Source organism: Ochotona princeps, chromosome 26 (genome assembly GCF_030435755.1).
Source record: "Ochotona princeps isolate mOchPri1 chromosome 26, mOchPri1.hap1, whole genome shotgun sequence".
NCBI classification, from domain to species: Eukaryota; Metazoa; Chordata; class Mammalia; order Lagomorpha; family Ochotonidae; genus Ochotona; species Ochotona princeps.
Genome location: NC_080857.1, coordinates 7,044,458 through 7,059,510, shown reverse-complemented (window position 1 = coordinate 7,059,510; position 15,053 = coordinate 7,044,458). Strand labels below are relative to the sequence as shown.

Sequence of the window (15,053 nt, the reverse complement as noted above, 5' to 3'; positions counted from 1 at the left end):
CGTCATCCTCCTTGCCTTATCCTGGCGTTCACATAGTCCTCACACTGTGGGAATGGAGACTTGATGGGGGAGGGGTACCAGCAACCTTCTGAGAAGGATCTGCATCATTGCTGTCCAATGGAAATGTAACACACGCATCATAGACACGTTATCTCAGTAAGAAGATACATGTGTGGTTAATTTTAGTAACATTTTATCTAACTAAACATATCTGAAACAGTATTGTCACATATAATCAAGTTAACTTTTAAAGATGTATGTATTTGAAAAGAATAGTGACAAAGCTGGTAACTGTCAGCTGGTTACTTCAAAGCTGCAGTCAGGAGCCTAGAACTCCATCTGGACAAACACCTGGATGACAGGAACCAAAGTTCTTGGGCCATGACCCGTTACTTCCCAGGGGTATTAGCAGGGAGCTGTATTTGAAGCAGGGCTCAGACTGGCACAATGCCTCAAACAGTGGCTTAACTTGCTATGCTACAAAACTTGCTCCAATAAAAAGTATTACTAATGAGCAGTTTTTTTTATTTATTCATTTTATTACAGCCAGATATATACAGAGGAGGAGAGACAGAGAGGAAGATCTTCCGTCCGATGTTTCACTCCCCAAGTGAGCCACAACGGGCCGATGCACGCCGATCCGAAGCCGGGAACCAGGAACCTCTTCCGGGTCTCCCACGCGGGTGCAGTGTCCCAATGCATTGGGCCGTCCTCGACTGCTTTCCCAGGCCACAAGCCGGGAGCTGGATGGGAAGTGGAGCTGGATGGGAACCGGCGCCCATGTGGGATCCTGGGGCTTTCTAGGCGAGGACTTTAGCCACTAGGCCACGCCGCTGGGCCCTAATGAGCAGTTTTTTTTCTTGTTTCATACCAGGTCTTTGAAACTCAGTATATACTTTAATCTTACAACATATCTCAATTTGGATCACTTTTTTGAAAAGTATTTATTTGAAAGGCAAAAAGACAGAAGTAGATATCTCATTCACTGTTACACTCCCCACACGCCCAGGACAGCCAGGGGCGGGCCAGGCCAAAGCCGGGTGCTGGCCACTCAGTCCAGGTCTCCCAAGCGTGTGTCAGGGACCTGAGTCCTGGAGCTGCCACCTGCTGCCTCCCTGGCTCCACGTTATCAGGATGTAAAGCAAGGACTCAGACCCGGGCACCCCATACAGGATGTGGTAGTCCCAAGAGGTGCCTTAACCACTACGCCACAGGCCCACATCCCAGACCACATGCTTAAAAAAAATACATTTACTTATTTGGAAGTCACAGTTACACAGAGATAAGAAGAGACAAAGAGAGAGAGAGAAGTTTTCCATCTGCTGGTCCATTCCCCAGATGGCTGCAGCAGCCAGCCAAAGCCAAGAGAACTCCATGGAGGTCTGCCCTGTGGTGGCAAGGAGCACTGGGACCATCCTCCACTGCCCTTCTCAGGCCCTAGGCAGGCAGCTGGGATCAGATGTGGGGAGGAGCTGGAACACAAGCCAGCATCCGTGCGGTATACGGGTATTGTAGGCAATGGCTTTATCCAACACGCTCCAATGCCATCCCTTGACAGCACACTTTTAAGAGCTCAGTAATCACCTACAGACGGTGACCATGGCGTTGCAGAGATAAGATCTATCTTTCCCGGTGGGTAGTGTTTCCCTGGGTGCTCGCCTATGTGGACACATGGTACTCACATCTGTGCATCCCACTGTGTACGTTACTCTTTAATTAAATGTTAGCAGTCATCATCGGCGCTGGACTCCAGTGCCACCTGTGCGTCAGGAGCTGTTTGCCACTCTGTATCCTTCCAGCTGGGTCTTTCTGTGCATGTCCCACCTGCTTTGTCATAAACGTCTTAAGGCCATGATTTGGTCATTGTTTTTTTCCTCAGAGGCCTGGCTACCCAGATGCTAGCTAAGAAAATGCGGTTGGATTTAGTTCTCATGTGTTATACACCTTCTTTGGGGGGTTGCAGAGCCTGATGGTTCGATTTTGTTTCTCAGACCTATTCCAGATGTGAGCCAAGGAGAGGAAGAGGAGGAGGAGGACGGCGTGGGGCTCTGCCTGCCAGCTACCCTGAAGAACTGCCTGCCTCACCGGGGCATCAGCGTCCTGGAGAAGCTCATTAAAACGTGCCCCGTGTGGCTGCAGCTGGGGCTGGGCCGGGAAGAGGCAGCCAGGATCCTGCACCAGGAAGTGGCTGGGGTGAGTCAGGGTCTTTCTGTCTTACGGTCAAGCGCAGGCACAGCTGTGCAGAGCTGGTGTGCTCACATGTGTATGTGGATGCAGCTGCCACGAGACAACTACCCACTTGCTTTCTGTCCTTGTGCTGATCAGCTTTCCCACCAGTCACAGCAGTGGACCTGTTTCTGCTTTGAAGGGCCAGATGGGGGTGGCCAGCAGGCTGCCTGGGCCCTGGGACACCGAGAGGCAGGACTGGTGTTGTCAGCAGCATCCCACACTTGCCTGTCTGGGTTAGAGACCAGCGGGCATCCAGGCAGCAGAGAATATCAGGAGGGGAAATGGGTTTACGGATGATGGTGGGGCCACGGAGTGAAGATGCCAGGTTGACGCCCTGCAGCAGGTAGCCTCAGGGTCAGCGCCTCACTTTGCTGGGTTTTGGTTTTTGTTTGTTCATTTGTTTTTTGAAGACAGAAACGTTTATTTGCGAAGGGACCAGGTGAGCAGGAAAGGAAGCACCACCCGCGAGAAAACTGGGAGGTGGGGCACCTCTCAACAGGAGAGAGGGAGAGATACCGCGCTTGCTTTTTAGAAAAAAAAAAAAAAAAGGAACATTTAAATTTAATGGTAAAGTGCTATACACATATGTTCATCTCTTTTTTTTTTAAGATTCATTCACTTTTATTGGAAAGGCAGATTTTGATAGAGACACAGAGACATCTCCAGTCAGCTGGTTCACTCACCAATGGCCAGAGCTGAACCTATCCAAAGGCAGGATCCGGGAGCTTCCTCCAGGTCTCCCTCACAGGTGCAGGGGTCCAAGCCTCCTCTGCTGCTTTCCCAGGCTGCAGGCAGAGAGCTGGATGGGAAGTGGAGCATCTGGGACACGGGTTGCTGATATCTGCAGGAGAGGATTAGGCAGTGGAGTCTTCGTGCCGGGCTCCATGTGTTCATCTTTAAAATAAAAACAGGTTGAACAGAATGAGCAAAGTAAGAAGTGAAGTGTCTCATTAAAGGTTTTTTTTTTCTGCATAACTAGTTCTGCACTAACACTCCCTAAGAAGCCTTTCTTCAAGAAGGATGAAATTCACATACCCTACCCATGGCCACCCTCAGTGGCATTTGGCGCAATTACAATGCTGGACAACCGCCACCACCTTTAGTTCTAAAATGTCTCCATCACCCAAAGTCAAGTCCCATCTCCAGGAAGCCATCACTCCCCACACCCTGCCTCCCCAGCCTCTGGGACACCCCTACTCCTTCACTTCCAGCCATCATTTTGCCAGGAGCAAGTGGAGCAGCTTCCTGTACAAGTGCACATGCCTGCCAGCCAGTCTCAGACTCTCAGGCTTCCTTCCACATCCTTCACATGGGGAGGCTGCAGAGGAGGTCCCTGGGGAGCAAACAAAACTAGAGGGCTGGTGCCAGTGGGTGTTATGGCCAGCATTCCCAGGCTGCAACCCCCTGGTGCTCCACATCCCTCTTAGATGCCAATAGAGTTCCCTCCCCCTCCTAGCCTTCACTTGCTGGGAACACATAGCTCAAAACAGGTGCAAGGTGCGATGTCTGGTGCCTTTCTGGAGCCACTGGGAGATGTGTCCAGAGCATATGTCTAGATGGGGGTTGGGAGCCCAGCAGACATTAAGGGACAGTCCCACGGAAAGCCAGATGCATCTCTAGGACAAACTGGGCCAGCTATGAATTGTGACCAAGTTGATCCAAGGTTCAGTCCTGTCTTACATCACTAGAAATAACAGTAAACACGCTCTTTGGAGAACACTTGTTCATGCTGGGTCCTGTGCCTTACAGATACCATCTTGCAATAATCCCAGGACGTTGTCTCTGCCCTTAGACCCACTTTACAGACAGTGAAACTGAGGCTGAGCAGGAACTTAGTTTGAGTTTTCCCAGATGCATATCCCAAGTTAAGGGTTTGAGTGCAAGTGGTTTGAGAGGTGTTGCACAAAGCCATAGCGGGGGTGAGAGCAGCCTTCACCACCGAGTGGGGTCACCTGTCTGACGTTACCAGCTGATGAGTCACGGCCCTGGTTATGCTGAAATACCCTGTCTGCAAGTGAGTAGCTGTTGTGGGCTAAGGAGTTTGTTAGCACTCGCTAAACTGAGCACTACAGGTAATGGGCTTGGGGCTGAAAGCACCTGGTCTAATGGAACTCAGCTGTATCCAATATTGAGAGTGTGGGCTAAAGCATAAACAAGAACTAGGTGAGAGGTCAAGAGTGGAGGCAATAAAAGCAGGCCTCGAGAGAGGCTGGAGAGAGACATTTCCACCATCTCTGGTCCGTGTGTCGATGCCTCATCCCCAGATCCTTCGTCATGTCCACGTTACCAGCCTAGCCGGCCGCAACAAATGGCGCCCAACGTGGGGCACAGCACAAAGGACATCTGAGGGACCCCTGGACCTACAAAAGCAAGGTTAGAATTTAGGAATTTTGCAGGAGCATAACTGATTTCATCCCCAGACCCTCTCCCTGTGCTAGGGCACGAGGGACAATCTGAGGGACCCCCTGGAACTCTGGAGGGGCATAATTAATCTCATCCCCAGACCTTCTCCCCGTTCTGGGGCACAAGGGACAATCTGAGGGACCCCGGAAATCCAGAGGCAGGTTTAACTCTGGAGGGGCATAATTAATTTCATCCCCAGACCTTCTCCCCGTTCAGGGGCACGAGGGACAATCTGAGGGACCCTGGAAATCTAGAGGCAGGTTTAGAAATTTTTACAGGGGCATAAGTAAAATTTATCATGGGGCAAGAACTCGCTAAAGTGCAGGTTATTAAAGGAATCAGAGATCTGCTCCAATCACAAGGCAGCGACACTAAGCTTAAGGCCTTGCAGAGTTTTTTTGAAACTGTCTGCGATGTATTCCCATTATTGGCTCTCATTATAGTCACCTTCCTTCTCTGGCGCTTGGCAAAAAGTGCTTTGCCATCCCCTCAAGCAGTGGGGCAACCCCGCCGGAAAAAATGGTCCATTAGAAGGAGGAGAGAGCTGCAAACCAGGGTAAAAAAGAAGAAGGAACCCCAAACCAGACAAAGTTGGGAGAAAGTGTGCAAAGAAGATTCGCAGTCCTCTTCTGAGCAGGATGTAGAGGAAAAGGATGGAAAGGACGAAAATGGTCCCAGGTGGATTCCTGAGAGGCTTGTCTGGCAAGCTGCTGCTGCTGAGTCTTGTGAAAGTTCGGGTACTGGCCAAGATGATGGCATTTCAATCGGAAGATCGACTGGACAAGCAAAAAACGCCTCTGAAGTGAATGACACCGAGTTCCAGTGCACCCTGACAACGTGCTGGAATGGCAAGTGCGATTCTGCTGTTATCCTGCAGCTGCCCTGAATCCCACCAGCTCCTGTTGGGACTGATGGAGAGGCCTTTGTTAGCCTGATAAAGCATAAAAGAGACTTTGGCATAACGGTGACCATCGTAGCCAGTACATCAGCAGCCTCTGCCACCAGCTACCGTGGTGACAGTGAACAAGGTCGTGGAACAGAGTGCCGGAGTTGCGGACAACAGGACTTTACTGATGAACATGAGCGGGTGGGCATGCTTGCATTGTAACTGCGGGTTGATTTGTTGTCAGGGGAACAGCAGATGCTGTGAGATTTGGCCTAGACCTCTTGTACCACATTGTATGCCTTTTTGTGTGTGTCACCTATGCAAGTGCAAAATGTTTCTCAAGCCCTGGTACTGCTGTCTGCTCGTTGCTACCGAGCTAAAGATACTCCTATGGTCAGGGCCTCTTGTTCCCCATCATATGCTTTATTTATGTTTCACCTGTGTAGTGCTATGTTTCCCCAAGCCCAGGAACTGCTGTCTGCTCATTGCTACCGAGGTAAAGACACTCCTAGCCATGGAACAGGGTTACCAGCCTCCCCAAGTATGATTTGTGCATCAGTAGCAGGCAACGCGTTGAATGGCAGCCAGTGATGGTTAAGATGGACTGGGCACTGACCAACCTAAGACAGGGGCTCCATCATGCTATGGAGATTCCCGATGACGGGTAAGGCTGATAACCTGCGAGTCCACAAGCTAAGTCAGGCACATTCAAGTCTGCTTTAAAACAAAAACAGGGGCACCTGTTGTGGGCTAAGGAGTTTGTTAGCACTCGCTAAACTGAGCACTACAGGTAATGGGCTTGGGGCTGAAAGCACCTGGTCTAATGGAACTCAGCTGTATCCAATATTGAGAGTGTGGGCTAAAGCATAAACAAGAACTAGGTGAGAGGTCAAGAGTGGAGGCAATAAAAGCAGGCCTCGAGAGAGGCTGGAGAGAGACATTTCCACCATCTCTGGTCCATGTGTCGGTGTCTCATCCCCAGATCCTTCTCCGTGCCCACGTTACTGACCCAGCCGGCCGCGACAAGTAGCAATGAGAAATAGAATCTTCTGAGGCCCTGGGGCCCCAGGAGTCTTCTGAGAGCATCGGCCAGGTGTGGTGTGACTGGAAAGGCTTGTCAGGAACCACAAAAAAACCCTCTGCCATCACTCAGACATGACATGATAGCAGAAGAATACAGCTTATTAGCAAAACAGAAGTGTGCCTTTGACGGGGAATGTGGGCCTACAGCCAGGATGTGGGGTGTTCTGCAGCCGTGAGACCTGCTCCTCCTGGGATCTGGAGGCATAGGGGGTGGAGCTTTGGGGGAGTTGCCTGGAAAGGACTGGAATGTCCAGGAGTTCGGTGACTTTGGAGACAGTGTCGGAAGTGTCATGCCACCAGGTGCGTGCAGGGAATGGGAGCGTCCACCTTGGTGGTTTTATGGGAATGAGGCCATGGCTTGGCGCAGCTGTGAGTGGCAGCACTGTTGTGGCTGAGAAGGACTTTTAGAGGCAGCATGGGGTAAGGATGGGGGAATGCTGGTGTGTGAGACTGACATGTGGAAGGTACCAGAATGGTGTCCGCAGCACTGGGCTACATGCTAACAATTTTAGCTGCTGCTTTTATTTTTGTGCGGGAGAGAGTGGGGTTTATAGCTGTGACTGTTCTCCCCAGTCCCCAGGCACGCCTGCTGGGGAGTAAGGCGAAATCCAGCCCATCCATCAGAGCTGGGCCACCCACCCAGGCAGCAGCATACTGGGGTGAGGACCTGCCCCTGGGACTCTGTTCACAACACTATCCCAGAAGCTCCAACTTGGTGGTACCAGAGTGAGCCAACGAGAACCTGAGACTTGAGGTGTTTCCAGCACCTCGTGGAGGCTCCTGGAATAGACCCTGTTCTCCCAAGCGATGTGTGACTGCCCCAGCTGCCACCCTGTCTTGGGAGCCTTCCAGGAAGCATCCAGCCATCCTCGCTTGTCAGCCTAGGCCTTTAAGGAAATAAAAGATTGATTTATTTATTTGGAAGTCAGTTACAGAGACAGGGAAAGACACAGTGAGAGATCTCTTGGCTGCTTTGCTCCCCTGGTGGCTCCAATGGCCAGACTGAAGCCAGCAGGCTAGAGTTCCATCAGGTCTCTCACATGGGTGGCAGGGGCCCAAGCTTGGCTACTTTCCCAAGTGCATTCGTAGGGAGCGGGGTTGGGAAGTGGAGCAGCTGGGACTCAAACTGGTGCCCCCTGGGATGCTGGTGCTACAAGTGGTGGCTTAAGGCACTGCACCGCCACGGCGGCCCCTCGGATCTTTGATTCATGGTGCTCCTTTGCTGCCTTGCTTACAGATGTTCCTAGTGCGCCGGGACAGTGACCTGAAGTCCTTGATGCTGTGTGTCCGCTTCCCTCCCCTGAACGAGGGTGCGTCCGAGGTGCTGGAATACACCATTAAGGAGGAAAAGTCCAGTAAGTGCTCTCTTCCTGGCTTTCACCGCGGCCACCCAGCAGAGGCGGCCAACGCTGCACCTGCCAGCCGTGGCCTCTCCTGCCTGCCTGTTTTTAAAATCAGGAGGGAGAAATTTTGAGTCCTCCCAAGAGCCTTGTTTGGAACTCGGCTGACCCACTCAAAAGTCCATGTTTATTTCCTCTCGCCTTTGTGACCTGCTATCTTGTCTTCCTCAAAGCCGAAGCAAAGACTCTGGAGAAAATAGAAAAATGAGGAGAGGAAATGTGTAGGGCTGTGGCCCCAGGCCACCACAACAGATGCTCAATCTAGGGCCTGGGCCAAATCAGCCTGTCTGAATCTCACTTACCTCACCTGTCAAATGGGTGTGGTGGTCTCCATCCTGCTATCACAGACCCTTCCTCGGGTTCAAACATGCATGTGCACAGGCTGCCCGATGCAGGTGTGGGCCACTGGGCGGGGCTGGGTGTGCACGATGCTGGCAGGCTGGGCCTCTTTGCTCGGCTGGCCTCAGCCTTCTGCACCTGTTTCCTCTCCTCTCATGGGCTGTGAGTGCATGTGCACCTGTCAAGGGTCGGATGCCAATGAATAGAACCCAGGGAGTAGCCAAAACTCCTGGGCAAATGGACAGGACAGAGGGCCTGGCCTGTAGGGTCTCCCAGCTGCCTGAGGGTGGGACAGACGGTGGCCATCCCTTGCGGTGCAGAGTGGCCGGTGTTCCTGCAGAGGAAGCTCTGACGGTCACAGAGGGTGCAGAGAGAGAAGAGGGGCTGTCCGGGGTGGGTCTGAAGGGAGTGTTTAATTCAGGCTTGGGCTAAAAAGTCCTGCTGAGTGTGGAAGGAGGGGGGTCTTTCTGCAGAGACCCAAGCCCACGCAAAGTGGGTAGGATGCAACTCACTCTGTGTGGGGTGCCTTTGCCTATTTCAGGATGTAATTATTTATCTGAAAGGCAGCGTGGCCAAGAGAGCCTGTGAGCTCTCTACTGGTTGTACTGCTCCCCATGGCTGCAACAGCCTGGCAGGGCCAAAGGCGGAAGCCTGAGGCTGCATCTTGGTGTCCCGTGTGGGTGGCAGGAGTAAAGTGAGCCATTGCCACTGCTTTCTCAGGCATGTTGGCAGGAAGCCGGATTGTAAGCAGAGCAGCCAGGACTCAAGCTGTTACCACAATATGGGGTGCCAGCATCATAAGTGGCGACTTAACCTGGTGTGCCATGCTGCCCACCCTAGAACGCCCACTCTAAGTCAGGCCCTGCTCCACGGACAGACACACGGGGAGGAACCACGCAGCCCCTGCCTCTTGGAGTTTCTGTGCTGATGCAGAGAAGACCCCAAACCAGAGGCCACTGAGAACAGGGGAGCATGGAAGAGCTGGTTGTTGCTGCAGTAACAACAGAAGGTGCGGCAGCTGAAACCTGCAAGAATTCTTATCAGAGACTCACAGGGACTCTGCCTAGTGGAGCAGGTGACCTCCAGTTCTCTACATTTGACTACAAGCACAGGCTCTGGAAGTAGAAGGGGGCTTCTTGGTGGGTGTGTCACTTGGGCCCACATTCCATTGACTGGATAGTCTTTTGACATGCCCAGCTGCAGGGGAGTCTGGGAAATGTAGTTAAACTGAGGATTTGGGTGGACTACCAGAGGTTGAGTGACTGAGTAGGAAGGTAGGGAGTGTGGGGCAAAAGTGAAGGTCATTCACAGAGCCAACTTAAGTGACCCCTCTGTCCTGTGTAGTTCAGTAGAAAAGAAAGCCTGGGTTCTCAAAGAGGGAAGAGGTTTAGGGTTTTCCTAACCCAAGAATGTGGTATGCTGTAGTGACCATAGAAGGAGTCCTGTGGTTGGATGGCTACCACCCTTTCTGACCCAGTCAGAGGAAGGTGAGTCCAACGGGCGAGTGCAGGGGCATCCGGGGCCACACAGCCCTGGCTGTGCTTCTGGCTTCCTCCTGCCCCATCTGGCTATGGACTGTGGGGCCAGGAGTGTGTCCTCCTCTTCCCAAGAGTCCCCAGACATACACTGCTTCCCTGCAGGCCTCTAGAATCCAAGGGGCCTCCCGCACCCTAGAGCCCAAGCACCAGCTTTGGGGAAGTTGCTGGAAGTAGTGTGTGATGACGTGTAAGTGTGTCCCCCATCAGCCTGGGTGCAGGGGCTGGGCAGGGCAATCAGGAAGGCTTCCTGGAGGAAGTCACGGGGAATCCAGGTGTCCCATTGGGCCGCCTGAAAGTCCTGACTGCCTTCTTTGCCAACCCTAGGGTCATGACCTCTGGATCTCTCTTCCCACCCCTGGGGATCAAGATGTGAGGTCCAGGTTTGTCTCATTTCTGATCAGAGCTGAGCAGTAGTTAAAGCTGTAAGTACAGGTTTTGTTCAGTAGCTACTGCTGTAGGAGGAGCGACCTCAGCATAGAGCCTGCCTCAATTCTGGATCCAGCAGGAGTCTGGGCATTTATAGCCAAGGAGCAGGTGGAGGTTGGGGAAAGGAAAAAGACAAAGAGGGGTCTCCAAGAGTGGGGAGCATGCAACAAAACCAGCTCCAGTCAGGCCAGGGTGGTGGGGCCAAAAGGGGCCCAACCACGTGTCCTGGGATCCAGTATCAAGGCTGGGGCTTGCTCAGTTGTCTTCGTGAGGTTCTTGCTCAAACTAGATTTCACAAAGATGTGCACAGATGTGCCTGGGAGAAGATTCAGGAGCAGCCCCAGTACTGTGTCGAGCCCAGGGCATCCTGGAGAGGAAACCAACACCTCCAGGCCCTGGGATCAAAGGTCCTTCTCCCTCCTCCATCTCTGCTAATGCTCTACCTTTGTCAAAATCTTAAAAAAAAATGACAGAAACTCTATGCTCAGGTTTGCTAACAAGATGATCAAAACCCATTTCCTAAGCCCTTCTTGTAGCCCAGCTGTCCCAGTCCTTATTCCGGCAAGCCCATCATACACACACACACACACACACACACACACACACACACACACACACGTCTTGCATAGTTTGCATTGGGCGTTTCCCCTCTGTTATTCCACTGTTTGCCGCCCCTCCTCCCCTTGGTCTCCACCAGAGCTGACCTTGGCCGCCCAGAGAAAGCAGCCTGGGGTTGGTTTGTCTGCCGTCTTGACTCCCTGCTCCATCTCCCTGCTCTCTCTCACTCCCACCCCTTCCTCTGTGGCTTAGGAGCCCTGGGACCGGAGCCTGGGTCTGCATCCCAGCTCTGCCTTGTATGGTCTGTGTGACCGTGGACACGTCTCTTCCCCTGCTAACCCCAGTGTTCTTGTCCCTGAGAGGGGAACCGCCATGGTGCCTCCCCCACCAGGGTAGCTGGAGGAGGAAGTGGGCAAGGGAAAGGCCCAAGCCTGGGGCCTCGTACTGGGCTTCCCCGTGTAGGGTTGGGGCAGGAGATAAGGGGATTCCCCGAATGGGGGTGCTCAATCTCCTGTGTGGCCCCACTCGGCGGTAAGCAGGAAACCCAGGAACCATGTCTCTGTTTCCCTGTGTTCCACCTGCCTTCTCCTTTGTCATGAAGAATTTCTCTGACAAACCCTGCACGGTACAGGCCACACTAATCTTACCCTGGTGACAAACAGCCCTGTGTACCCCAGGTACATGCACAGGTACAGCACATGCGCCCCAGGTGACCGAGTGCCTCTCTCCTTTGTGTGACATTCTCCCCGACTCTCCTGATGAGCATGGGTTCCAGACAGGAAAGCCAGAAAAACTCCATGGCTCTGAAAGGATCTCCTAGGAGGTGGGAGGTGGCACGTCCCTTCACATTTCAATGGTTAGAACAGGTCACCTGGCCTGGTGGACAGCAATCGGAAACAGAGTGCGAAGTAGGTGGAATGTGTGGCCAGCAGGGGGCGTAGCACGTGTCATCATCTCCAGCACCCTTCGTCCTCTGCTGGACTAAGGTCCCACGAAGACTGAGATGCCTGGATCACCTCTTGGCCTTACGGGGACGCTCAGAGGGAGGGAAGGAGGGACAGGAGCCAGAGAATCACCAAAAGAGGCCATGTTGGGGGCTGGGGGCGAGCAGGAGGCACAGGGATGAAGAAGCACAGGGGAGGGAGTGGTCCAGCTGCCTTCCCTGGATGGGACACGTGAACCCCCTGGCCTGGGAACACCCCAGTTTGACTAACCTTTTCCAAAATGCATGGGACAAGGCCTAGTACAGATTTTGGAATATTTGTGTATCTACAAAGAGATCCCAGTCTAAACATGCAACTCGTGTGCTTTGTGCACACATAATGTGCAAAGCCTGAAAGGAATTTGATGCAGTATTCTTACATAAGAGGGAGAGAGAGAATTCCCATCTGCTGCTTCACTCCCCAAGTGCCCACCACAGTCCCTGGCCCAGAACTGGATCTGAATCCAAATCTCCCCTGTGGGTGGCAGCAACCCAGGTCCTTGAGCTGGCACTGCTGGTTCCCAGGGCCTGTGTCAGCAGGATGCTGGAGCCAGGGGCCAGCCCAGGTGTTCATCCCAGACATGCCGGTGTGGGACGTGGGCATCCTGACCCCGAAGCCGCACACCTGCACCTGGACGGTGTTTTGAGCTCCCCTCTGCTTTGACTTCATCCCATGGCTTGAAGTCAGGTGGAATTTTCTGCCCAAGGCACCGAGCAATACTCTCAGAAAGTTGCAGATTTGGGGTTTTCAAATTAAGGATGCTTATCCTGTCCTTGCTTGTGCACTCCTGGGCTGTAGAGGAAGTAACAATGACATAAAACAATGACGCATTCATGAAGATCTCTTGGCCCTGCCTCCAGAAGAGGAGCCACGGGAAGGTGACCAATGGTTGTGGTCTGGCATACGTGGGAGGTGACCACCCAGCACTCACAGCCCATGTGTCACTGGCAGCCCCACTTCCCTCTCTGAGCGTCCCTCCTGCCCAGCCGGGCCATGGCTTTAGAAAGGACCGCCTCTCCACTCGGCCAGCATTTATTCTTGTGCCCTGGCAAATCTCACACTCGCAGGGGTGTGGGTCAGGGCAGGTACCTGAAGTCGGCAGACGGGCTTTACCCTGGAGGTCTGGTCCATTCCTGGGCTGAATGGTGTTGGTGGTCAGCTCCACGGGGCTGCAGCAGGGGCTTGGGTCAGCGTTCCTGGGGCTGTGAGAGGCACTCAGCACCTTCAGTGCGTGAATGATGGATGAGACAGGCACTTGTGGGGAAGGGTCTCTTGGTACCTGTGTGCAGTCAGCACGCGGTAGGGACGGCCATTGTTCATTAGCTGTGGCGATGAAGCAGCAGCCACTTGTTTTCCAAAAAAAAAAGTATTTATTTATTTTTAAAGATTTTTATTAGAAAGGCATATTTACAAAGAGGCAGAAAGATCTATTCACTCCCCAAATGGCCATAATGGTCAGAGCTAAGCTGATCCAAAGCCAGGAGCCAGGAGCTTCTTCCTGGTCTTCCATGCAGGTGCATGGTTCCAAGGCTTTGGGCCATCCTCGGTTGCTTTCCCAGGCCACAAGCAGGGAGCTGGATGGGAAGTGGAGCAGCCGGGACACGAACCAGTGTTCATACGGAATGATGGCGCTGCCAAGCTGAGGATTAGCTAGATGAGCTATCAGGCTGGCCCGTTATTTCTTTATGTGAAAGAGTTACAGGAAGAGAACAAGAGCTTCTGTGTGATGACCTGCTGTCTAGATGTCTGTATGAGCTGGGGCTGAGCCAAGCCAAAGCCACATGGGTGGCAGAGGCCCAAGCCTCTTTTCCCAAGCCGTTGACAAGAGCTGGATTGGAAAAACAGCAGCTGGCTCATGAACTGGTGCCCATACAGGATGCTGGCTTTTCAGGCAGCAGCTCTGACTGCTACACCCTGGTGCCAGCTGGCCCCAACAATTTCCATCTAAAACCTTTGATCTCCTGCAGCACCTTGTGTCTGGAGAGCTCCTGTAGGTAACAGGTGTACCCTTAGAGATCTCAGCTCTAATAATTACAGTTCATCACTTTCTCTCTTCAGCATGGTATTTGCCGCTTCCAAAGCACATTGAACCGGGAGCAAGCAGAGGGAGGGAAGAGGGCAAGGAGTTACATCATGGGACACTTTAACTCCTAAAATGTTGTAAAAGTTTGGCAAATTTCTTTCTGTTCCTTTTCAGTCGATTTCTAGTCAGAGTAGTGCACATCGGTTTTTTATCCTTCCTCTTTTCAGTTCGGCATTTTATTCTGAGCTTTCCTCTTTCTCTAAACTTTGGTCCAATTCCGCTGAATCCGTGCCCAGTGGTGTCTGAAGGAGGTTAAGATGCTGTTGTCCTGGAAGCAGTGGGAACAGCAGACGGGTCATACCTAGTCAGAAATTCCAGCCCCAGATGCTGTGTCAGCGTGCACATGGTTAGACATAGAAACCCATGGCCTTGACCGAGGGCCTTGGAGGATGGGAATTGGTTGTGCGAGAGAGAAATGAGGGAACAGACACGTTCCATTGGGACCTGCCCCAAAGCTCAGGGACGAGAGGGGCAATTGGGAAGGGGCGAGGCTCTGCTGGGTGTGATTGGACAGACAGGCAGAGATGTGGCAGGAAAGGTGACACTTGGCAGGTCCCCAAAGGCCTTGACCCCTGCACTGTGAGAGGCAGCACAGCAGGACGAGGCAAGGGTAGCATCCAAGGTGGTCAGGAGCAAGGGACAGTGCCGGGATGGAGGACAATGGGCAGGGCTTTAGAGACCTGCCAGGAGCAGGCCTTGAAGGTGTCCCAGGAACTGAGATGGAGCAGAGCAAAGGGGCTGGGCCTGGAGTGGCCACTGTCATCCTCTCTAGCGGCTGGTCTTGGAAGCTGGCCGAGCTGCCGCCTGGAAGCATGAGTGTGGGAACTGTTTGTTCCTGTGAGAATCAGATGTAGGAATGGAGTTCTGATAAGGATAAAGAAAGGTCCGGAGCACAAGGCCCTGGAGGAGGCGAAGACGTGTAGGCAGTGGGCTGGTGCCAGCATGGTCTTGGTTTGTGTGCCCTGGGACTGCCAGCTGCAGGCTGTGCAGCTCAGGAGCTGCAGGGAACACAGCTGTGATGCAGGAGGGGTCAGGAGCCGGGCCCCAGTGACTCCTGGACTTTGTGTCATGGGCCAGAGAGGGTCAGGTGTGTGCTGTCCCAGTTCAGCATGTAGCCATTTGTGC

General features: G+C 52.9%; 1 protein-coding gene across 1 annotated transcript in view; it reads left to right on the top strand.

Moving 5' to 3' along the window:
• Positions 1–15,053, top strand: part of RIN3 (Ras and Rab interactor 3) — an 88,584-nt gene that overhangs the window by 25,986 nt on the left and 47,545 nt on the right. Inside the window, exons 2-3 of the mRNA XM_058655104.1 lie at positions 1,992–2,193; positions 7,839–7,956. Coding sequence (XP_058511087.1) covers positions 1,992–2,193; positions 7,839–7,956 — 320 coding nt within the window. The remainder of the gene's footprint in view (positions 1–1,991; positions 2,194–7,838; positions 7,957–15,053) is intronic.